The 24,903-nt window shown below is 45.0% G+C and overlaps 1 protein-coding gene across 31 annotated transcripts in view; it reads left to right on the top strand.

The window, feature by feature from the left end:
* The window catches only part of LOC106024220 (protocadherin alpha-C2), a 190,974-nt gene that overhangs the window by 152,203 nt on the left and 13,868 nt on the right, over nt 1–24,903 (top strand). For 30 of the 31 annotated variants that reach the window (XM_029119234.2, XM_029119222.2, XM_029119250.2 and 27 more), the window contains 2 exons: nt 16,204–16,262; nt 23,446–23,534. In XM_029119234.2, the coding sequence (XP_028975067.2) occupies nt 16,204–16,262; nt 23,446–23,534 (148 nt within the window). Of the gene's footprint in view, nt 1–8,480; nt 11,659–16,203; nt 16,263–23,445; nt 23,535–24,903 lie in introns of those variants that run through there. The other variant, XM_020045908.3, reaches the window with a different exon arrangement.

Below are 24,903 nucleotides of genomic sequence, written 5' to 3'. Positions count from 1 at the left end.
TGTGTCTATGAAACCGGCCCTATATCATCTACAGTATATTAAGATGATAGTTGAAGAGCACTGTGTGATTACCAGCTGTTTGTCTGAATGACAGCACAATGGGTGGCTCTGCACATGGATGAAGTCATCACTAATTGCCCTTAGCACACTCGACGAGACAGCAGCTGATGATAACAAAGAGTCACTCTCAGAGATGGAGACAGAGGGAGGCCAGACATTCATTCAGCCCTAGAGTCAGTACCGATCCCAGTCTTGTGCATGATAGCAAAACAGGCCTGATTCAGGTGTCACTGGTCGTGACACGTGTGTCTGTGGAGCTCATCGCCAGGTGGGACGTCTGATTCCCGTACGTAAAGCTTCCCCGTGACATTACAGACACTTAGGGAGTGAAGGGATGGCTTTTAAACCAGGACGATTACAGTGGAATAATAGAAAGAGTGTTACTGGAGAGCCTGTTATTAATAAGGCCCCCATCTTGCATAATTGATGGAGAACAGGTCGTTAATATTCTACCAGTCAGAGTGGCTCCTCTGGTTCCCAATAAAGAATACAGGGCAGAGCCATCTGGGTCAAAGATGGGTCAGATTTGGTGTCCAAATGACAAGAGTATGTACATAAGCACTAGGTTATGGCTAAACGCTTCCAACTCATGGGAGTATTTATTATGAGTGATTGAGATTTTGAGTTTTTCAGCTAAAATTGCAAAAATTAATTTATTCGAAGTAACTATCTGCGCATGAAAATGTAATTAAAACTGATCCTCCAAAAAATACTAGTTTACTAAAAATAGGATTCTCAAAGGTTTATAACTTGACCTTTTCAGTCATCGTTGCACTATGGTGCCACACATATTGTGTCTTATGGTACAATAGATGTGCATAATAAGCCAAGTTGCCTGTTGATTTAGTTCAGTATTGGCTCCTTTTATGGTATATATGTCTCCTTTTCAGGGCATGGAGTTGATTGATTTATTAATGATAAATTAATGTATAATTTTTGTATATGAGTATATATACACCTTTGGCAGCAATTACACAAGACAAGTCAATTTGGATTTGAATGTCTCTACTGGCTTGGCACTTGTGGTCACAGCAGTGTTTGCCTACTCTTCTTTGTAATACTGCTCAAGCTCAGTCAAGTTAGGGACCTTTGGTGAACTGCAAATGTCAAATCCATCTTCCAGGTCCCAGGTCTCTTGCAGACTTCAGGAGGGTTTTCTTCCAGGATTTCTCTGTACTTTACTGCATCAATTTAGCCCTTTACCTTCACAGGCCCAGATGCAGAGAGTTATCCCCATACCTCGGTGCTGCTGCCACCTCTTGGTAGAGATGGTGTTCTCAGGACGATGTGCAGTGCTAGGCTTGCGCCAAACACAGTGATTAGCTAAATGTTCTATTTTGGTCTCATTACACCATATATTCTTCTTTCACTTGGTTTCAGAGTCTCCAACATGCCGTCTAACGAACTCTAGCCAAGCTGATCTTAGCAAAAAGGAAGACTATAGCTCCTTTACAGTTGTGTTAGGCCTTTTGTTAGCTCCTCTGACTTGTGACTTTTTGCCTGCATACTTAGTTTTTGAGGACAGCCTGTCCTTGATCAACTGTTATGCCATATTCTTTTTTTGGGGGGGGGGGGGGGGGCTTTTACCGTGCTTGTGTGTTATTCAATGCCTTGGAAATGTTTTTAATTGGGAGTTTTTTAAGAACTTTATTCTGGATTGGCTTTGGTTGTTCCTTCATCTTCATCTTCATGTTATAGTTTTTGTTAGGAAGGAAGATGTAATTAACTTGAAATCATGTGACATAACCTGCATAACAAATAGGAAAAGTACAAGGAGGGTAAATACTTTTGAGAGCCATTGTTTATAAACAATTCCGTATTTTCTATGACTGTGGGCTTGTCCACAGAAATTGAGTAATGCTGAGACCTAACTTTTCCTCTAAAATGCATGCCATACTAAAATAATAGTTCAAAATTAAAGAAATCAAAGTGAACATTTAACACTATAAATCAGTCAAATGTATTTATAAAGCCCTTTTTACATCAGCAGTTGTCACAAAGTGCTTTTACAAAACACCCAGCCTGAAACCCCAAGGAGCATGCAACATCAGTGTTGAAGCACAGTGGCTAGGAAAAACTCCTTAAAAGGGGCCAACATTTAGGAAGATATCTAGAGAGGAACCAGGCTCTACCATTATACTAAAACAATTGTGGGAAATGTGCAGGTTTGCACAATTTGGCAACAGATTGAGAAAGACATATGACTACATTTTCCCAGAACCTTTAATAGTAATTTTCTGATTTAAGAGCAGATGTATGCATAGAGCGCCAACAATTATATGATATCTTAAGCTAGATTTTTTTTACATTTATTTTGGTTGTTGAACTACCAAACAAAGTGAAATACTGTATATCAACACAGTTACAGCATGATGTCATTTTGATCTTGTTAGATATATTTGTGTACCGTAGAGTAGATATAGTTGAGTACAGTAGAGTAGATGCTTTTTAAAATAGCCATAAGACTGTACTTTCCTTTACTTTATGCTAATATGCTATACTGTACTTCAGTAAACTGTCTGCCATCTTCTTTGGGGGCATTGGTGCAATGTTGATGCAGCAAAAGGAGACGCTTTTGCGCGCCAGTAGACAAAATGTAAGATTCTATTGTTCGATAAAAATAACCAAATAGGGTATTTTACTAAAGCTTGGATCTGCACAGTTCTTCAACAAAATCTATCATATGTTTTTTTAAACAGTGTGGTATTTATTCAGCATACTAGTATTCGTCATACATTTTAAAGTGAAACAAATTAGTTTCTGTGTAATTTTGTTCGTGTCATATACACATGGTGCCATTTAAAAATGTAGTTATGCATCTGCAGCTCTTTTCAATTACTTAATTATCCATGTTGTTGAATTATTTGAAAGACATTATGGCTAACTATATTAGATAGGTCACCAGTCTAGCCATAACTTTCAGGGGGTCCCCAATTTTATGTGTTAGTCATTCTCACTTATCATATTAATGACATAGGCCAGGGCAAAATATAAATAATTAAATATTCCTGTATTTCATTTGCACCTGCCAACTTGCACCTTCAAATTGCCTTCCTTGCACATTTAGGACTGCCACTGTACTTGCATTTTCAATTGTTACATACACATCTACCTCTGGAACCTCATTGCTGCTGTCCCTGCATTTCAGTTGCACATGCTACCCTTCTCCTTCAATTTGCCTCAATTGTAAATTCGGAATGCCATTGAGAATTGCCACTTATACCCACACAACTATTTATCCCACTTCTACAAACATTATACTTAATACCTGTACATACACTCACCTAAAGGATTATAAGGAACACCTGTTCAATTTCTCATTAATGCAATTATCTAATCAACCAATCACTAGGCAGTTGCTTCAATGCATTTAGGGGTGTGGTCCTGGTCAAGACAATCTCCTGAACTCCAAACTGAATGTCAGAATGGGAAAGAAAGGTGATTTAAGCAATTTTGAGCGTGGCATGGTTGTTGGTGCCAGACGGGCCGGTCTGAGTATTTCACAATCTGCTCAGTTACTGGGATTTTCACGCACAACCATTTCTAGGGTTTACAAAGAATGGTGTGAAAAGGGCAAAACATCCAGTATGCGGCCGTCCTGTGGGCAAAAATGCCTTGTTGATGCTAGAGGTCAGAGAAGAATGGGCCGACTGATTCAAGCTGATAGAAGAGCAACTTTGACTGAAATAACCACTCGTTACAACCGAGGTATGCAGCAAAGCATTTGTGAAGCCACAACATGCACAACCTTGAGGCGGATGGGCTACAACAGCAGAAGACCCCGCCGGGTACCACTCATAGGAAAGAGAGGCTACAATTTGCACAAGCTCACCAAAACTGCACGAATGTTGCCTGGTCTGATGAGTCTCGATTTCTGTTGAGACATTCAGATGGTAGAGTCAGAATTTGGCGTAAACAGAATGAGAACATGGATCCATCATGCCTTGTTACCACTGTGGTGGTGGTGTAATGGTGTGGGGGATGTTTTCTTGGCACACTTTAGGCCCCTTAGTGCCAATTGGGCATTGTTTAAATGCCACGGCCTACCTGAGCATTGTTTCTGACCATGTCCATCCCTTTATGACCATCCTCTGATGGCTACTTCCAGCAGGATAATGCACCATGTCACAAAGCTGGAATCATTTCAAATTGGTTTCTTGAACATGACAATGAGTTCACTGTACTGAAATGGCCCCCACAGTCACCAGATCTCAACCCAATAGAGCATCTTTGGGATGTGGTGGAACGGGAGCTTCGTGCCCTGGATGTGCATCCCACAAATCTCCATCAACTGCAAGATGCTATCCTATCAATATGGGCCAACATTTAACCCAACTGTTTTAAGAGGGAAGTGTTGGAGAGACATGGGCCCCGCTGCCGTGGAGACATGGGCCCCGCTGCCGTGGAGACATGGGCCCCGCTGCCGTGGAGACATGGGCCCCGCTGCCGTGGAGACATGGGTCACGCTGCCGTGGAGACATGGGCCCCGCTGCCGTGGAGACATGGGCCCCGCTGCCGTGGAGACATGGGCCCCGCTGCCGTGGAGACATGGGCCCCGCTGCCGTGGAGACATGGGCCCCGCTGCCGTGGAGACATGGGCCCCGCTGCCGTGGAGACATGGGCCCCGCTGCCGTGGAGACATGGGCCCCGCTGCCGTGGAGACATCAGCTCCTGTGTTTACACTTCAGACTCTCCAGTGCCCCGGGGCCACAGCTCTCCCATTTGGAGCAGCCGATGTCACAGACACAGCACAGCTGAAACTTAGCCCAGAAAGAGGGGAGACTGGAGATGGAGGGAGTGCGTGAGGGTAATGTGAGAGGAGGGATGGTTAAGAATGGGTGAGGTACAGATTAAAGTGAGTTGAGAGTGATGGAGTCACCCTTCAGTCAGTGGACTGTGTTTTTTCAGGCGAGACACGTCGGTTTCTCTTCCGCAGAAAAAATTAAGATAACTCAATCTCAGGCCCCTTGAGTAAAATGAAATAATTCACCGTTCTGTGGCACACAATTAACTGTGGAACAGATGGGTGGGATTCTAACAGGTATAGAGAAAGACATGTTAGTTACCGGTGTAGGCTACAGCGCAATAAACAGAGAGAGAGAGAGAGCGAGAGAGAGAGAGAAGCTGAAAATGAGAAGGGCAGACAACAGAGCGAGGTGGAAAAGGCCAGGTGTAAATCCGGCGGCGTGATGTGTAATTGACGAGATAACAGTCGCCTCTTTTCATCTCCATCTCAAATTGCCGTAAACACGGAGCTTGCCCACCCCACCGGGAGAATCTGGTAAATGTCAGGGATAGTGATGCTGTTCGGATCCCTGTGAGACCCACGGACTGACACAAGACCCCTACTTTTTCATCTCCATTGCTCAGCTAAATTGAGGTTAGTAGAGAAAAAAGGATAGCGGATGCGTAGAAACGATGCATCTGGGTGGCGCGAAGATTTTAGACACTGCATTGCAGTGACAGTGCCAACCACAGCCTGTGTTATCTAACCTTGACTGTGTCACTGGCGGGCATGTGGCCAGCAATCCCATGGGGCAGAGCATTTTGGGCAAGTTACTGCAAGTTACTTGAGGTAGATGTTTCGAATGTGACTTTTTACCCGCTGATCCTGTGAATGTCCTGGTTGGATGAGCCGTGTAGAAGAGAAGAAGGGCATGGCATATCGCAATCTTCAACTCTCCTGAGCCTGTCGGAAGATACTGCAGTGAGACAAGGTCTTAAACAGAATTTCATGAAATTGGGCAGAAAAGGAGGTAATGCAATTTCAAAGAAGAACCAATCCAAACATCCATCTCTGGTCTCTTCCGTTCCACCTCTCCAGATTCTCAGTTTGCCACCCCCTCTGCCCTTGTTTTGGAGTGTGAAGAAGAGTCACTCAGCTATCTCTCTGTCTACTTGTAGCATCGCAGTGACTCACAGCTGAGCTGTTGTCTAGCGAGCTGCCAGCGGCTGTCATGGCCGTGGGCCGATGGGTCAGCGGATGAGAGCTGGAGCCACAACAGGAGAGGGAAGAGTTGTGTGGGTGCTCACAGTGGCCCGGTGGCCAGTTGAACCAAACCGCCATTCCCAAATAAACACAGAAAAACTGGTTGATGCTCAGTCTACCATTGCTCAGCCTGGTTGTAAAACTCTTTGGCAATGACATGGATTCAGACTTACCCAGGGATCGTTATGCATGGCATGAGTAACCACTGGTATTCATCTGAGACAATACTGTAATTCGGTGGTTCCCCTTCATTTTTCACTGCGCAGTTGAAAGATATGGGCGGTACCTGAGCTGATCAAACCAGTGAAAAATGGATCTACCAATATTTTTTCTAATTTTATACACTGCAGTGGTCTTGTAAACTTTCTTTCATCTTTCATTTTTACTGGTAAGCAAATTTTTTGCTCATAGTCAGCACGTTTTTGTTTTATTGTTTTCAAGGCTAAACAGTGTATTAACAAACTCCATGACCCACTAATGGTCTGGGGTCTGATGGTTGGGAAACTGTTAGAATTGAATACAAAAACGGTTTTCAAGACAATTTGTAAAACTATGCTAATGGGTCAAAGACTCATGACTGAGTAAATAAATAATGTGATTAATTAAATTGTTTGACTGGTGTGAATGCCGATTGTCTAACCTATTGGTACCTGTCTGACTGTTATTTAACGGTAGAGAGCACTTTCAGGCTTACCCTTTTTTCATTATGAGCCCCAGCCGCTGGTGTAGAAATGAAATTAGGCAATGTTGAAAGATCCTCCCCCTCACTATGTCGTCCTGATCGCGTTAGAAGTAGAGGCCCCTCCAAATTGAATTGAATCCTGTTTTAATTGGATTTTAATAGAGGTACATGGGTTCAGACTGTACTAATTATGAGGAAAGTCTGAGCTGGTCGGATGATTTAGACATTTAACACTGCTATACCAGACCACCTGTGGCCAAACATGCGCAGTAAACCACCTTGTGTCCAGGTGTTGGATCAACCCATGTGACAAATAGTCACATTTACATTTGGAAAAAGCAGTCCTACTACAATTTATTTTAATGATCTAAATTACATATCCATATATCTAAGTTGGTTGTGGAAGATACTTGTTCATTTCTAATCGATTGTCTGTGTGTATTAATTATACGTCCTGTGTGATAATTCAACACATACTTTCTAAGAAATGTTTAGGCCTACACATTACGCGTGCACGATCGTAACTTCCCACTTTTTATAGATCAATTAAAATGTATCAAGGCGCCAGAAGCCACGGCAGTGTGCGTATATTCATCTCTGCTGGGCTATTAAATTACCATTGCTTGGTGTGAACTGCCCCAAAGCAATCTCTGAAACTGTGGAGTTATGTTTGTAAAAGTCTTCCCAGCATTCTAAAATAGGATTTAATTGAGTAAACTGTGGATTGTTTTTTACATAATTGTTGGCCTTTTACACCAGATTCAATTATTTTAATTCTAATATAAAAGGAGGATAAGCCTGTTGTTTGGGAAAGTGATAACTCCTCCAAAGCAAATGCAAAATCTTGAAACTAAGCTACATTCTGCTATATGCATGCACTTGAGCATTTGTGTCTGACAGGAGAGACATTGCTAGTGTGTTTTGACAGATGTGATGAGGGGACATGTCCCGAGCATCTTGTTGGTGACCTGGTTCGTTTCGACCGCTCACTCGGAGTGAACATGTCTCCCATGACAACGCCTAAAGGGTTGATCCTGTGTGCTGCGAGAAATATGACGTGAAATTGAAGCGGCAGCCAAGTACCCCTGTAATCTTAGTCTATGATCATCCCAGCTGTCAGTCTCCCGGCTGGAGCAACAAAATGTCCTTTTCAGCACTTGATTTGCATTGTCCAGTTGGTTGTGTGCTTTTCTCAATACTGAATTAGTGCATTCTAAATTTAATCAACACATGGAGCTTCTTCGTTTACTTGCTTTATTGTCCGAACACGACTATTAAAGACACATGCCGTCAGGCTACCCCGGTACGTTACTCTCTCGTTCCTGTTTATGAGACATGTGACCTCTCTAATTCAATATATGACACTGTTGAACGTGTCGATTCATTTCAAGGACAGGTCTTCACTGAAATAATGCAAATGGTACAATAAACGTATGAACTATACTAACAAGAAACGACTCATTTAATGATAACAGCTGAACAAATAAAATGACGCATTTTTATATGTAGCCCATAAATGTATATATTTGCTTATGCGTTTATCTATCCATTAATTTGTCTTTTTATTCGATTAAGTATCAGTTTCCTTTTATATTTACATTTCTTCGTTTTGTTACTCTTACTGAGCTTTAGTGTAATTGCAGGTTTGGATCAATGAAAATAGAGCAGTAATCGCCTGGGCGTACCGATAAAGCAGATCAGCAATGTATCCCAGCACACAATGAAAAGGGCGGTGGCACTAGCTCGTTCTCTCTTCCTCTTATAAAAAAACGGACTGTGCTCGAATACACTCTCTGAGAATGACCAAAAACGGTCGACGACTGAAAATATTGATATATTGATTGAGATTTATAAAAAGTATTATTGGTAATCCCCAAGGTAAGACTGTTTTTTTTTTTTTTTTCATTTGACGCTGTTTTCTATCGAATGTGCTGAAATACAGCCTGTACGGTTTGAGAGCACGGTTCCCCCTCCCCCGCTGCCCACAGACACCATCGCACAGAGAGTAAGAGAGGGAGGGGGAAGGAGAGAGAGGACAGAGAGAAAGAGAGAGAGAGCGAGATAGAGAGAGAAGAGAGCGTTAGGCAGCACCCGTGAGAGGGAAACAAGAGACTGCCGCGCGGAGGAGAGAGAAGAGAAAAAGCAGCCGCCGAACGGACAAAGGAAAACATGGATGTAACTGGAAAATGTCATTTTAAACTAGCACCTATACCGGAGAGGATGCTTTGGTCGTCCTGCACATAGTAGGGGGTAACGCACGAACTCTTCCCCCCATTTTAATGTGTCGGGTGGGGACGCACGGCAAGCTAAAAAGGCGGAAAGCTATCTCTAATCCGTCTGCGGACCCTGCCTGCTTGCGATGGCTGTGGCAGGGCGATGCTGTTACAGCATAACGCAGAATGTGCCTTTTACTTTTTATTTTGTGATTTTTGTACTCAGTGGCCTTTCAAATGCACAAATACGATACACCATTCAGGAGGAGCAGGAGAATGGGGCTGCGGTCGGCGACATTGTTCGAGATTTGGGTCTGGACCTGAGAAAGCTTTCCTCGCGACGCATCAGAATCACCTCGGACAGTGCACGAAGATATTTCAACATAAATCATAAAAATGGAAAGCTGACGGTGAGTGACCGCATAGACCGAGAGACGCTGTGTGAAATCAGTGGCACCTGTTTCCTTAACCTAGAGGTGGTGGTTGAGAACCCGCTCGAGGTGCACAACGTGGAGGTGGAGATTCTGGATGTGAATGACAACTCGCCACAGTTCCCCAGGGATGAGTACCAGCTGGAGATCTCAGAGTCGGCACTAACGGGTGCTCGGTTCCCCATCGAGGGCGCGCAGGATGCAGACGACGGCTCCAACTCGGTTCGGCTGTATCGGCTCAGCAACAACGAGCACCTCGCACTGGACTCCAACAAGCCCTCCGCAAATAGCAAGCACATAGAGCTCGTGCTTAAAAAGCCATTTGACCGCGAGCATACACCGTCTCATCAGTTGATACTGACAGCTGTCGACGGCGGTGCGCCAGCGCGCACCGGGACAGCCAAAATAAATGTGCGTGTTCTGGATTCCAACGACAACGTTCCAGCATTCGACAATTCCGTATACAAAGTGAAACTGTCAGAGAACTCTCCTAAGGGTGCTCTAGTCATAAAGTTGAATGCCACGGATCCAGATGAAGGCACAAACGGGGACGTGTTTTACTCTTTTAGCAGCTATACCCCAGAGAGAGTGAGACAAATGTTCTCATTGGATACAGATACAGGAGAGATCAGAGTGAAGCACAACATAGACTATGAGGAGACCAACTCCTATGAAATGTACATACAAGCTATGGACAGAGGCCCTTCCGCGGTGGCCGTCCACTGTAAAGTGGTGGTGGAGGTTCTGGACATGAACGACAACATTCCTGAAATCGTGCTGTCGTCTCTGTCCAGCCCTGTCCGTGAGGATGCAAGGGCCGACACGGTGGTGGCTCTGATCAGCGTTAACGACCGGGACTCCACCCAGAACAAACAGGTGACCCTGGAGATCCAGCCCGGACTCCCTTTTAAGATCAAGTCTTTCCGGAACCACTACACCTTAGTCACTTCTGCCTTCCTTGACCGAGAGACCATCTCCACCTACAACGTCACAGTAACGGCCGTTGATGGGGGGAGCCCGGCCCTCTCCTCACACATGACCATTAAGGTGGACGTGGCGGATGTCAATGACAACCCTCCCCGCTTTGAGCAGACGTCCTACACTGTATACATGACGGAGAACAATGCGCCCGGCGCTTCCATGTGTGTGGTGAAGGCTCTGGACGCCGACACCGGGGAGAACGCTCGTATCACCTACACCGTCCTGAATGACAACAACCATGGCATCCCGGTGGCGAGCTACGTCAGCATCAAACCCGACACGGGGGAGGCCTACGCCCTGCGGTCCTTCGACTTTGAGAAGCTCCGAGAGTTCCACTTCCAGGTGAAAGCCCAGGATGGAGGCGTGCCGCCCCTCAGCCGCGTGGCCACCGTCTATGTTTACATCATGGACCAGAATGACCACTCCCCCAGGATAGTCCACCCTCCAGCCAATGGGACGCGGACCACCGAGACGCTGATGAAGAACGCGGAGGCGGGGGCACTGGTGACCAAAGTGGTCGCGTGGGACGGGGACGCGGGTCAGAATGCCTGGCTGGTCTATGCCCTGGATCAGACCACTTCTGACCTGGACCTGTTTAAAGTCCACGAGCACACGGGGGAGATACGCACCACGCGGCGGGTCAGTGAGGAGAACTCCACCTCCTTCCTGTTGACTGTCTTGGTCCGTGACCATGGCCTCCCGCCACTCTCCTCCACCGCTATTGTCAACGTGCACGTCATGGAGCTGCCGCCCAAGCTGACCCCTGACCCCAAGCGCATCATCAGGCCTCACAGCACACAGCTGTTCTCGAACGTGACCCTCTACCTGATCGTGGCCCTGAGCGCCACCACCTTCGTGTTCCTGGTGACCGTGGTGGTGCTGGCCATCGTCCGCTGCCACGCCTACTGCACCCAGCCCGGGTCCTGCTCTCCCTGCTGCGTGTCCCAGAAGAGCGTCCCCGAGGGGGGCGCCTCGGCGGGCGGCGGCGGAGGGTCAGGCGGCGGCGGCGGCGGAGGCGGCGGGGCAGGTGGTCAGGGTCAACCCAACAACAACGTGGCTCTGCGCCGAGACCTGAAGGTGGAGCCGCACTACATCGAGGTGCGGGGGAACGGCTCCATGACCAAGACGTACTGCTACAAGACGTGCATGACAGCCACGTCGGGGAGCGACACCTTCATGTTCTACAACACTGGCCGGCCCCACAGCGGCACCTGGGGCTCGGGGGGGTACGTCACCAGCCAGAGCGGACAGAGCCAGATGTTTGTGCGCCGGCTCAGCATGCCAGACGCCACCGCCATACAGGTGTGTGTGTCTGTCTGTGTGTGTGTGTGTGTGTGTGCGTGCGTGTTCCGTCCTCCCGTTCCGGGAAGACGCACTGTCAGAAGCATACCGAGAAGCTATTTCATGCACCGCTTTGTGAAAATCTGTTGTATTTAGTTGTTGTTCGGTTCGCCTTCTGAAGCGGTGTGCTGTGGAACACTGGTGTTTGTAGTTAGGATTCCAAAGCAGACGCGCTCTTATCTGCAAATCAAAAAGCGTAAAACGCCAGTGCCACTCCCAGTCCTGGTATGTGTGTTGTTTGTTTTAGTCAGAAGGTTCTAGCGAGGACCGATCGCTTTGTGTTGCAACAGCAGCCCATGTCCACACTCTCTGATGAGGTCCCTGGCTACACCCGGAACAGGCACTTCCCTATGACGTGTTCTCTGAGTTCTGCTGTGCTTTGGTTGTGTGCTGACATTTCAGCTGTGCGTGGTGAAGCCTGGATTCTGAGACTGTCTTTGTGGGAGCTGTGGGTTTGTGTGTGTGTCTGTGTGTAGTACTCCCGAGCCTGCAGAGAGTTGCTGTTTGTTTCTGATGATTCAGGGTATCAAAGGTTTCGTCGCTGCACTCCTCCGCCGTCGTTTAGAGAGCTGTCATCAGAATATTTTTCATCATGGATATTCAGGGAAAACATCTCTCTCTATTTCTGTCTCCATTCTGCAAATTTCTTCTTCACTAGTTAGTGTACTCCACTGCTGCATCCATAGCCAGTAGAACTGGGATCAACAGAGAACTCCAATAGCATCTTGGTGAGGATGGTGATCGTTGTGTAATGTTGGGTCTCCCCAGGTCGTTAACAATGTGTCCTTAGCCAACCCAACCTGGTGAAAGAAAGAATACGTATGGGGTTTAAGGTCTGACCGATTTATTTTCTGAAGCGGGATTGCTTTCTTTCTAGAACATGTCTGTACAGTATAACGCATTGCTGGAAACCTCATTCAGCCAATCGGATTGGTTTACTAGATTTGGTCCATTGAACATAGACTAGTCAGCTGCGGTCATCTCTGGATATGGAGACATTCTGGGCATTAGTGTTGGTCTGTACAGTTTAAAGAGTCAAGGTCAAGTCATACTGCATAAAAAAAAAAAACAGTGGGACAGTTGTGCTCAGGGCATCAAACAGTTGAGTGTGGTTTGGTGGGCTGGAGATGACTGGAGAGACTGACTCTGAGCTGGACTTTCTTCTCATATTCAGTTCAGTGAGTGTTCTAATTGATTTTTTTTGTCACATTAACGAAGCAGGGAGATATATACACAGCAAAGCCCAGAAGTATTCATACCCATGCCAAATTCTGAGCCGTGGTGAATTTCTATTTGATCAATTGGTTTCTTCTGGCCGGAAATGACATAAACAAGTGACGAGACATGGTAAGACACTGTGCTGGAAATGCAAATGAATAACGTAGATTTGTTCATCACTCTCAGTCGTGAATTGGAAAACGGATCACAGTTGCCTGGCTGACGGTTTCTAGGAAACATTCATATTGCCGTGGAGATCACAGCAGAAAAAAAGGAAAACTAGAGGTACAGATTTGGACATGATCAACACAATCAACATTTAAGGTATTAATGTCTACATATCTAGATGGCCTAGTGACCATTACAGTTGGCCCCAGCAGATACATGGGCGGTCCAGGCGAAGGAAATGATTGAAGAGGAAAAGAGGAGGGGGTGTAAAGGGAGATGAAAAGAGAGAAATAAAGCAATGTTTAGGTAATTGCTCTGCTCTCCCCCGGCGTTCTTTCCTCATTAAATGCCAGGCGTGTTTGTTCTCTCTGTGTAATTAACTGGCGGCTGCACGTTTCTCGATTGCGTGGTGAGATTGGTTGGTTCGATAAGGAATGGGCCCGGGGAAGCAAGAGTGATTGGACGAGGCGTTGTTGGCGAAGGGGCCAGCTCTGTATGCCTGCCAGAGGTATCCACTCAGAGAGAAAAAGGTGACCCGGTTTGGTGTCCACACACCTATAGAACATGATGGGAGGGAGGACACAGGAAACCAATAGGGATGAATGGAATCCCTCTCCCTCTCTTTGTCACTCATGGTCATCCTCTCCATTTCTCATTCCCTCCCTCTCTCTCGCTCTCCTGTTCTCTCTCTTTCTCTGTCTTCTCTGTTTATGTCTGCTGATATACAGTACTTTAGATAAACCCTTGTTAAACTCCATATTTAGTCCAGACATACGTCAAGCCAGATTTTTCCCATGTGTGTCTTTTTGTGTCTGTCTGTGTGCGTGTGCGTGTGTGTGTCGGTTCATATGTGTGTTTGTGTGTGTGTGTGTGTGTGTGTGTCTTGTGCAAGTGCGTCAGACTGAGGACATATTTGGAGTCCAGATGCTTGTCTCTAACCTGCAGTGTTGGTATGTCTGTTCTTATTTACATAAACACATGCCATTAGGACACTCCCCCGTCGGTCATTGGTCTATTACAACAGGTTAGATGCTTAATGGAGGCATTAGAATTCATAGATAATTTGTAATGAAGGATTGTGGACTATGAAGTCTGTCTCACTGCTGTTCATGTCACTGTGTGTTGAAACGTGCCTTGTATCTGGTCTATTTTGTCATCTGTTGTATCTTTCATTCTTTACATGCTAAACCAGTGTCCACCACGCCTCCATAAATGTGATTGTGGATATTCAGGGATATACTGTAGTGTTATACTGTCTGTGTCTATGTGTTGGTTTGTGTGTGTGTGTAGCCGTGGAGCATTGAGAAGTCTGTTTCCCTGTGGATGATATGATGGGCTGTCTGAATGGGTCCTGCAAGGATACCAGGTCTTTCTCATTAGGGCCACATATTGGATTTCAGGGTGATGAATGGGCTGCGTGGAGGGACTACGATTGATCCTCCATCTCCAGGATGTTAACATCGGTCTTGTGAACAGCACAGGAAATGGGTCACCACATTGGAGAAGGCATGGATTGCACCTAGCACTGTTTCCAAAACAGATACCATCGTTTTGACACTGTAATGGGGAAGGTTTGGGAATGGGTTATCCGGCTATAAGGGAAGCTCATCTCATACAGTCACTGGCTGATGTCTATGGCATTGTGTTAGCTGAACTTAGTTGTTAGCTAGATGTTTGTTAGCTGAACTCATTGTGTTAGCTGAACTCATTGTGTCAGGCTAGATGTGTTTGTTAGCTGAACTCATTGTGTTAGCTGAACTCATTGTGTTAGCTAGAGTCATCGTGTTGACTGAAATTATCATGTTAGCTAGACTCAACATGTTAGCTACACTGATCGTGTTACCTGGACCTTCTAACTACCCAAGGCTTGATGGAAGTGAAGTTACATTCTTTAGTCCTATATTTGTGTTTCCTTGCTGGTACTTGGAAAGGTACCAGTAAAGATGTCCTTCAAAACAGCCACTGAATTATCCTCCTCTCCATCTCCCTTTTAAGGTGAACTTGTAGGTCCATGACTAGCTCTCCAGGTGTTGAGTGGTATTCATAGTTCACCCCATGATGTCACCACACTATAATGTGATGTGCCTGCAGACAGAGGTTATAACCATTTCATGCACCACTTCTACAGCGCTGTTGCAATGGCGATGTCACATTTATTCTCTGTCCAGGTAACAGGCCTGAGGTGGATATACTGATATCGCTTCTCTTTCGTCTCCCCCATTGCCTCCCCTCGCTTCCCTTCCTCCACCTGTGACCTTGACTGCGGGGAGATGAGGAGGATGTGGTAGGAGAGGGGGTTTCACGTGGTTACCGTGATAAGGCCCGTGGGACCTGTTCATGCTTATTCTGTGACAGTGACAGTCAAGGTTTTGATCAGTGAGGAAAATAGAGATGGAGGATGAAGGAGGAGGAGGACAGAGATGGAGGACAGAGATGAAAGAGAGATTGGAATGCTACATAGAAAACAGAGAGAACTTGTACTAATGAGATGTATAAAAAAATATAGCCTCAGGGAAAAAATATATTTTGTTAATAGCATTGATCCGAGCATAGTTAGCATATGACATAACAGAAAGAAAGTAGTCATTTGTTAAGGAGATCTCAAACTGAGATTTAGAGGAGGATGAGAAATGAAATAAAGGTGGACAGCTGCAGCTCTGGTGGAGTCCATCAGCATAAACAGAGATGTGAGAACTCTGCTGGGTCTCCATGGAAACTGCATGGTTGGACTCAGGGTGGGGTTGGCCTGAGGTTCTGTTGCAGTCAGGGGCCTGGTCTGGTTGGGGCACTCTGTAAACAGTAACATCTCTCAAAGTCACCACTCTCACAGAGGACAGGGAGGAGGAGGGGGGAGGAGAAGGAGGGGAGGAGGAGGGGAGGAGGAGGGGAGAAGAGGAACCTGGAGCTCCAGAGCAACTCATCATTCATTTCTCTCCACAGGCAGAGGCAAGCTGTCACCATAATGGTGTGTGTGTGTGTGTGTGTATGTGTGTGTAGGTGCAGGTGCATGCGCATACTTGTGGTTCATACCATGACTTATTAATGAGACGATATTGGATTTTGCCTGCCTGATCTCTTGCAGTGCTTAAGACTCAATACCTTTTTCTGTCTCTCTTGCAGCCCAAGGCACCCAATTCAGACTGGCGTTACTCAGCCTCACTTAGAGCTGGCATGCAGAGGTAAGCACACCTCCCCTCCTACCATTCCTTTTATTCATTTCCAATGTCCATATTAAAGGAGAATTTAACTCTTCTGGAATCTGATGATGGATGGTTCCTCACCCAGAGGAGTCTGAAAGGTCCACATTTGTACATTTGGATCCTCATAAGATTGAGACCAAAGGTTGTCTTCCTGGGTCGGCAAATAGAAATGGTTACCCAGGATACATTTTCTTTAAACAACCCTTACAAACCTTTAACTCATTTTATTCACCAGTAGCTAAAAATCGCAGAGTAGCACAGTAGGACAACCACGCAACCCAGTAATAGTAAGTACAACTTAATTAAATCTATTAGCAAAGTCAGTGCTAGAAGGAAGAGGAAAAAACAATCCCCATATACCAATGACACCACTATGTAATATTGTAAAGAGATGAATAATCCTATTCAACCACAGACAAATAGGCTTCCCAGCCAACACTGAGCACCCGTTGTACAGTCCGTGGCTCCATGCTTGGCTATTAGCAGATGGATGGAGAGCCCAGGGAAATCACAGGGTCAGTGCTCACTGAGGGGGAGTGGATGGGAGGGGCAGTCAGGTGGAAATATGTCCCGGCGGGGCATTGGGGATGCACAGTGCAGAGCAGGGATCACATTACCCATAAGCTACTAGGCCACTTGCTGCTCCGGGTTGGTCTGGGCCTGACTCAAACCGGGGTCTAATGAGAGGGAGGGTTCAAGTTAACGAGCAGAGCCAGGCTTAACAAGCCTGGGGTGGTCAGGCGGACCAACCATTCGGCCTGCTGCGTTGTGGCCAGGCCATCTCATAGTACCCCCATCTACTCCTGGACAGAGGATGACTGGACCAGTCCCTCCATCCAGAAAAAAAAAAACAGAAGTAGGTCATCTGCCACTGCCCTTTCACATACAGACATACACCCACACACATCCCGCCCACACAGACACTCACAAACAGACACACACACAGATGTCTGTCCCTCCGGCCATTGGTGGACAGCATTGCGACAGTGTTGAGGGACAAGAGAGATGACAGAACAGACAGCGCTTTCACAGCTCCCAGTAAACAGTCGGTCGGTCTGTCTGTCTGCCTTGTCTGTCTGACAGAGACATGGTTCATCTGTGTATATCTGTCTGTCTGACAGAGATAGGGTTTATCAGTGTATATCTGTCTGTCTGACAGAGATATGGTTTATCAGTGTGAGCCTGTTTTTCTTTCTCTTTGTTTTGGTTTATCATTTATTATTTTGTGTCTGTCTATATGGCTCGTTTGATGAGTTTGTGTGCGTGTGCGCGTGTGTGTGTGTGTGGTTATGAGAGAGATTAATATGAGTGTAACATCTGAGTGTCATTAGTGTTACACAGATTCCCTCATAATTACAGCAGGGTTTAATGAGAGTTAATGTGCTTGAGCAAATCATTCTAATGCATTAAATCACTCTCGTCACTTTTACATGGAGCTTTTTATCCCTTTGCCACCCTCTCTTCCTCAATCTGATGCTGAGCTGGTGACTTATCTAGTCATACTCTAGTCAAGTGAGATTACAGTTTGTTTGGAACATTTGTACAGATTTTGAATATACCCTAAACACAGTTTTCACTTTTGTAGCGGTTTTGACCTAGTTAATTCTACAGCCCTACATCTATGTAATGTTAATCTTAGGCCCTGCTAGCCAGAGGCTGATGTGGGTTTATAGTCACTGCAATGATTGTTCCTATGACAGAAACAAGTGTGATAAACCTACCGATAGGATGACATAACAGACAGAGCAACTGACTACTGTTTAAGAAGACAAGGTAAGATTTATGAGGGGAAATTGAGACAATGAGATACAGCAGAAAGGACATGTTTTTGGTCCAGTATTCCTCATTAATAATTGATTAGTGAATCTGGATGACTCTAGCTCTGCACAGCACTTAAAATGGCCTCCATACCAAATCTCTGTTCATCTCCTTAGAAAGACAGGAGGAGCTACAAAACACACACACATCAATGTAGCAAATGAAATAGAGATGGGTGGTCGGTGAGAGAGAGGGAGATTGGGGGATAGGTGAATAAAGAGAAAATGGGGGAAGGGAGAGAGAAGGAATCAGATAGGAGAGGAGCGAGGAGAGGACGGGGACCGAGCTGTGATTGTCTGACCTTGGACGTGTGCACCCACACATACAGATGATTTGTAGCTAAAATAGTGACTGTACTGCAGCCTTTAGTCCTCCTACACTCTTCCCCATACACGCATGCACACACCCACACATATGCATGTACACACACACACATATACACACACACTTACATATACATTTAGTAAAATGTAAGAATCTTGGGGCAACTAAGAAAATTGTCAAAAGACCGAACAGTAAGTGTTTTTGTCCTTGAACAAAACACTATGAAATCAGAATAAATATAAATAAAACCCATTTTATATACAACAAGTACATTTCTTATTTCTTATTTTTCATTTCTTGTGAAATGGCATTTTCCCTAAACCTCTCCTTAGCTAAATGCAGTGGAAGACCTTAAGAGCTGACTGCATCTCACAAACACTACTTAAATGTCACTTCCTTCAATCGATCAAATGTATTTATAAAGCCCTTTTTACATCAGCACAAAGTGCTTTTTACAAAACATTGTTGAAGCACATTTGGCTAGGGAAAACTCCCTAAAAGGGGCCGAAATTTAGGAAGAAACCTAGAGAGGTATCAGGCTCGGAGGGAGGACCAGTCCTCTTCTGGCTGTGCCGGGTGAACATTTTATTAGTACAAGTTGTAATAATTAATAAATGGATGTGGGCTGTGTCTAGAGTTTATAAAACCTAATCCAGGTCAGAAGCACGACCAGATGGACAAGGACAGGGACAACCTGGGGGGGAACAGTCAGCAGAGTGGCAGCTGGAATCGTCAGGTATTTTCTTGATTTGCAACACAACCAGGAGGACTTTGGACCAGGACAGCAACAAGTCTTTCCAGCTTGGTACTCCAGAGGTGTGGGCCAAGACCTCACGTCCTCCAAAGTTAAAACGGAACAGAAGACAAGAAACATTCAGAGAGCGCATTCCTTAGATTTGCAAGGATTTACAATGGAGAAGAGAACTGACTACTACACCGGCACAATAATATAGCAGCGGAAAACCTTGGGGCTGAGACGGGGGTCCAGTGACACTGTGGCGCTATTGCCAGCCGAGTTCACTCCAATTACTCGAGGGGCGCAAGGAGAGACAACAGCAAGCCAGTGACTCCGCCCCCGAATGGCATTGGAGAGAAGGCACTACCTTGAGTGAGGAGGGCACTTCCTTAAAGAACTGAAGGAAATCTAGTGAGATGAGTGCTGATTTGGCAGTTTCATCTGGCAATAAAATACACACTTGGACCATGAAGATGTCTTACAAGAAATGGCCATCTGACTGATAGGCAGCTAAGAAACAATTTTTGCATAAAGACAACAAGCAGAAAGAGACTGGAGTATGTGAAAGACCATGAAGCATGGAGTGACAACTATTGGCAGAAAGTCTCATGGAGTGATGATCTTAAGTTATGCTGTCACGGCCTCATGGTCTGTGATTGTCGGGAATAGTTTTAGGGCATTTTGTCACAATAAATGAAATTATTCATCCTGAGAAATCTAAACAGATTTTGATTCATTGTGCTGTACCTTTGGGAAAAAGTCTGATTGGCAATAACATTATCTTTCAGCGAGATAATGACCCAAACCATTCTCCAAACACAATTAAGACACAGCAAAAGTCTGCAGATGGGACACCATTCGATTGACCACCACTGCTTTTGTGCAGTAACAACAAAGAACATTTTATTAATGTTTCTTTGTATTTACTTCAACATTATATACATAGATTTTTAAAAAAAACACCTTATACTGAAATAGAAACAGTGATTTATTTTGTCTCTGAAGGCATAGTATATACAGTATACTTTACATACTCTGCTCCAATAATTTCAATAATACCCTATGGAGAAAATATCCTTGTTGGAAACAAATAAGGGTTTTTGAGTACAAACATAGAGTTGAAAACACTGTGGTATGGTCTCTAGTAGTCAATTTCCACACTATGCACTTCCAACTGCATGTGAGAGAGAGAGAGAAAACTACAGCTAATGAGAAGTGGGCAAATGCGTTCAACCAACCTGACCTCAGTGAGTCTTTAAACTTTGTAAGACCTACTTTATCAGGCAGGGACATGGGGCCGCAGAGGAGAGGGAGATTAAAAATGGAACACTAGCCTCGCAGGGGGATTTAGAGATGGAGAGCACCGCCTTAAACCCATATTCACTGGTTCATCATTATCAAAGTATTCACACACACAACACGGACGACACAGGCACACACAGACACACACAGCAGCTCAGCCAGTATGTTAGTGACCCTGGTTCGATTTTTTTTTTGTTGTTGTTGTAAAATAGTAAATAGAATGCCCAGAAAGTCTCTATAATCCTCAGTTATTTTACTAATGTTAAAAAATGTGCTGCTCTCATGTGATCCCAAGTACTGGAACATGTGAGCCCTCATATAATTTCACCTCATAATCATTTTTCTTAGTTTGAATAGAGGATGTTCATGTTTGGCTGAATCTGTTCTCATAGCTGTGGTGTTGGTCTGCTTTATATAATGGTCTGGATCTGCCATATTCTGGCTGCTCTTTTAGTTTGCATTATAGTGTGTGTGTGTGTGTGTGTGTGTGTGTGTGTGGGGAGGGGGGGGGGGGGGCTGAAATCACCCTGGTGGGTGTGAAAATGTTACAGCACCATCTGTAATCCCTAATCCAGAGAGTAGTGTGACTATGTAGGGGGACTGCTGTTTAATCCTAATCCAGGGGCCTGTTTGACTTCCTGAGATGGAATTGGCTGACCCCCTCCTGAGACCCACATCACTGTTCCCACACACAGACGCACACAAACCCTGTGGTTTTCTGCCATGCCTGTAGTTAGTCATACTCCATATTATAGGAAATATGTAAAGCCAGAGAGGATTGAGTCTACAGAAGCTTATTTGCTGCTGCCATGTGAATGCGCCTATTACCGACTTCACCCGGGGCGTGATTTGTCAGACAGTCAAAAGGTGTGTTGTGTGGATGTATTAGAGAACAGCTCTCAGTGTATACCTTCTGAAAGTTTGCATTCTATTCTGTTACTACTTTGATGAATCGATTAATCAGATAGAAAATACCCCCCATCATTTTTTAAATTTAAAATAAATTGAAGTTTTCTGTGTTTTTTTCTTATCCTTTTACAATGCCTTCATTAAAACCACTGTAGGCAGTAGTTATAAAACAAATAAAAACATCTGCAAAAACTGAAGGGTCACCATAATGATTTCCAAGACTGTTGGAAAAGAATTCCAGGGTATCATGAAGCTGGTGGAGATACTTTTGGCTGATACTGTAAATGTTATTGGACATTGTAATGGATTTAAACGCCTCAACGTTTCTCTTGTGAAGAAATAGAACTCGCCAACTTTGACACTAATGGGTTAATTACGTCGTGAATGTTTAGCTAGCCCGAGCTGCTCAGCTATACCCAAACTCAACGTGCTCGAGTAGGTCACAGGTTTGTTGGTGAAACACTGGACCTTTACGTTAACTCGGCCATGTATTCCAGATGAACTTTTTCTCAATGAATAAGGTAACTCCACGAATGCAAATTATAATGAATGACAAATTTGTATTATATTAACTTGCAGTGCTGGGCACTATTCATCTTCGGTCATCACTGCTACAGCGAGTTTTACTTCGGATGTTCATGCATTAGAACCATGCTCCCGCGGCAATAGCGTTCTGCTTTGCAAATTCGTCAACAAACTGTTTTCGTAGAATTATTAAAGGTGCCTGCACACGGGCCGCGGTGGCGGTTAAGGTCTCAACTTTCAATTGAAGTAGGAGGTGCTCGATCCCGTGAGCGGTGCCGCTTTCTGTGCACGCTTGCTCGCTGGTGGAATATATTGAATATCAATCGTCATGTGTAATTTTGTTTTTATATTATAACAATATAGCTTAGTAATTATAACAATAATATTGCACAAGGATGAGAATTGCAAATAATCTGCTTACCTAGACAAATTACCGATTTAAAATGAACCCAGAAAAAATATTTAATTTGCTTGGCTTTCATTTTTATTTAATTTACAAAAACATACAACATCTTTAAAGTAGGCGAACTTAGACGACAGAGCATTGTTGTTAATATGGTAATCGACGCAAATTCAGCCATCGTGTTGTGTGTACACCCCCGCATGGGAATACATACGGTTTTGCTTGCGGTGCAGAAGTCGCTTACCGCCGCCCGTCCGCAAAGTGCTCCAGTACTTCAGAAGTTTTTGTTTGTATGCGGTGGAGCATCCGACATCTTTCAAAATTGTTTTTTTTCTGCCTCTCGTGTAGACCCAAATAATCCTCAATAACATTGTAAATTTTTTTTATTATCGACGTTATCGGTTTTGATCGATTAGTTGTTCCAACCCTATTCTATTGTATATGACACCTGAGTGTCTTCTATTTCTCTGTAGTATACAATATCTGAGCGTAAGTTATCGTCGCCTTTATTGATAGTTATTGTATAAATGTAAGTCATGAAAAAAGTATGTTATTTTGCCATGAATTTTTTATTTTTTTTTATGCCATGAAATGAATAGCTTTGCCAGACTGGCTAGCAATTGCTCAATTCTTATGACTATTCCAGTAAGTTAGTAGATACCGGTAAAGCTTATTACTAGGCTAATACGCTGTTAAAACGGCCAGTGGCGAACGGCATACATAGACGCTATTTGTGGTGGAGGTAAACTTAGTGAGAAAAGTTAGTCAGTTTAACGGTATCAATGTCATTCATGAATGGCCAATTAACTATTAAAACGGCCAGTGGCAAAAGAGGATTTGTGCAGGATAGGGACGAGGCTATACTGACACCCGGTCTTACAAATGTACAGATCCGTGGTGTAGTGGTTAACAACGCAGCCTTTCACGTGGATGGCAACACTTTTTATTGAGGGGCCGTCTGAACTAGGCTTGTCTGGTTTCACGTCATTAGAGAGTGTGTGTGTGTGTGTGTGTGTTATATTTCTGTGTAAACCTCGAGTGTTTTCTACTTCTCTATAGTGTATAACATTATTGTGTCCCCTTTCACTCCAGTTTATTCCATGTGAGCCTGTGTGTTTTGATGTGTTTCCTGTGTTGTGTTCCAGCTCAGTGCACATGGAGGAGTCCTCGGTGATGCAGGGAGCCCAGGGGGTTCTGGTCCAGAACTGGCCGACCGTGTCTAGTGCCGCCGGAGGTAAGAGCCATGACCCCCCCCCCAACACCGGCCCAGTCTGACCCTGACCAAACCAGACCGCAGCAAGAGACACCAGTCTAAGACTCGAATCAGCCCTAAACAGAAGAAAAACGATCAAAGCCCTAGACCTGATCAGATATAGCAGGCTAAGACCAAGCTAAACCGACGCAGAGGAAACAGCCAGATTCTCCCATTGCCCTGACTCCTACTCACCTGCCTTAGCCACTCTGAGAGGAAATCACGCCTATTCTTCAGTAACAAGAAGAGAGGGATCCACAGAAGGAGAGAGATATAAATAGATGTAAAGGGAGAGACCCATCCAGAGGCTTGGAGAGCTGAGCCTCAGACCTCATCTCTATCTTATAGCTACACTCTCTTTCTTTATACCGTTGCCCAAATGTAATGCAGTAAGATACATATGAACGCTGATGGGGTGTGTGTTTGAAAGATAGGGGTGAAAGTTTAAAGGTGGAGGGTAAAGAGAGGAATTGTACAGGAATATATTGATGAGTATATAGAGATGAAGAAATAGTGTCAGATAGATGGATGGACACAGTACGAGAGAGAGAGAGAGAGAGAGAGTGAGAGAGTCAGGGTGGGGATGACAGTGGAATTACTGAGTAGATAGAAAGGTGATTTGTTGTAATTAAGGATGGAGGGTGACCTGACTGTCTCTTATAGACAGCCGGTGTTTGGCTGCCTGATTAACTGCCCACACACACCTCTCCTCCTGAGACACACACTCTCCTCTTTCCTGAGACACGCGCAGTGCCTCCCCCGCCGCCCCTCAACTCTTCGATCGATTCCATGCCAAAGCTGAGGAGTTGCAGCCTTCACCGCCGTGATTGGAGGGAGCTGCCAGTTTCAGTGGTTAATGTTGGCCGGAGTCAACTAAGGGGTTGTAAAAGGCGGTGACACGACAGAATGAATTGAGCAGTTCTGTCTGGGCGTGAAGCTCAGAGGCTTCGGAATAGTGCCTGTGATGGGAGTTGAGGAATACAGTTTTGCGTTGTACAGTGATTTGACCGCCCAGATTATAAGATGTGAGGACACTGTATTGGTGATGATGGATTTGAATGAATGGTATGCCGTTCTAGTGATCATCAGATCTGTTAGTCAGTCGGCGCGTCTCTTGGTTCTGTCCAGAAGTGGCTGTGATGTATTGCTGCGGAACACAACAGGCCTGTAGTGTTGTTTGTCTTGGGAGTCTGGTTACTGCAGGGTGGGTAAGCGTTTGTTGTCAGTCTATTTTCGTTAGATGTGTGATGAAGAGCCACAGCAGCAGACGACGCCCCTGTTTCCTCCCCCCGTGTTTTTGCCGGGGTGGTTTCGGTGTGTGCGATGATTGGGGGACGTGTGATTGGGTGTG

Source organism: Esox lucius, chromosome 4 (assembly GCF_011004845.1).
Source record: "Esox lucius isolate fEsoLuc1 chromosome 4, fEsoLuc1.pri, whole genome shotgun sequence".
Taxonomy (NCBI): Eukaryota; Metazoa; Chordata; class Actinopteri; order Esociformes; family Esocidae; genus Esox; species Esox lucius.
The sequence above is the reverse complement of the archived record's forward strand: the minus strand, read 5'-3'. Positions and strand labels throughout refer to the sequence as shown.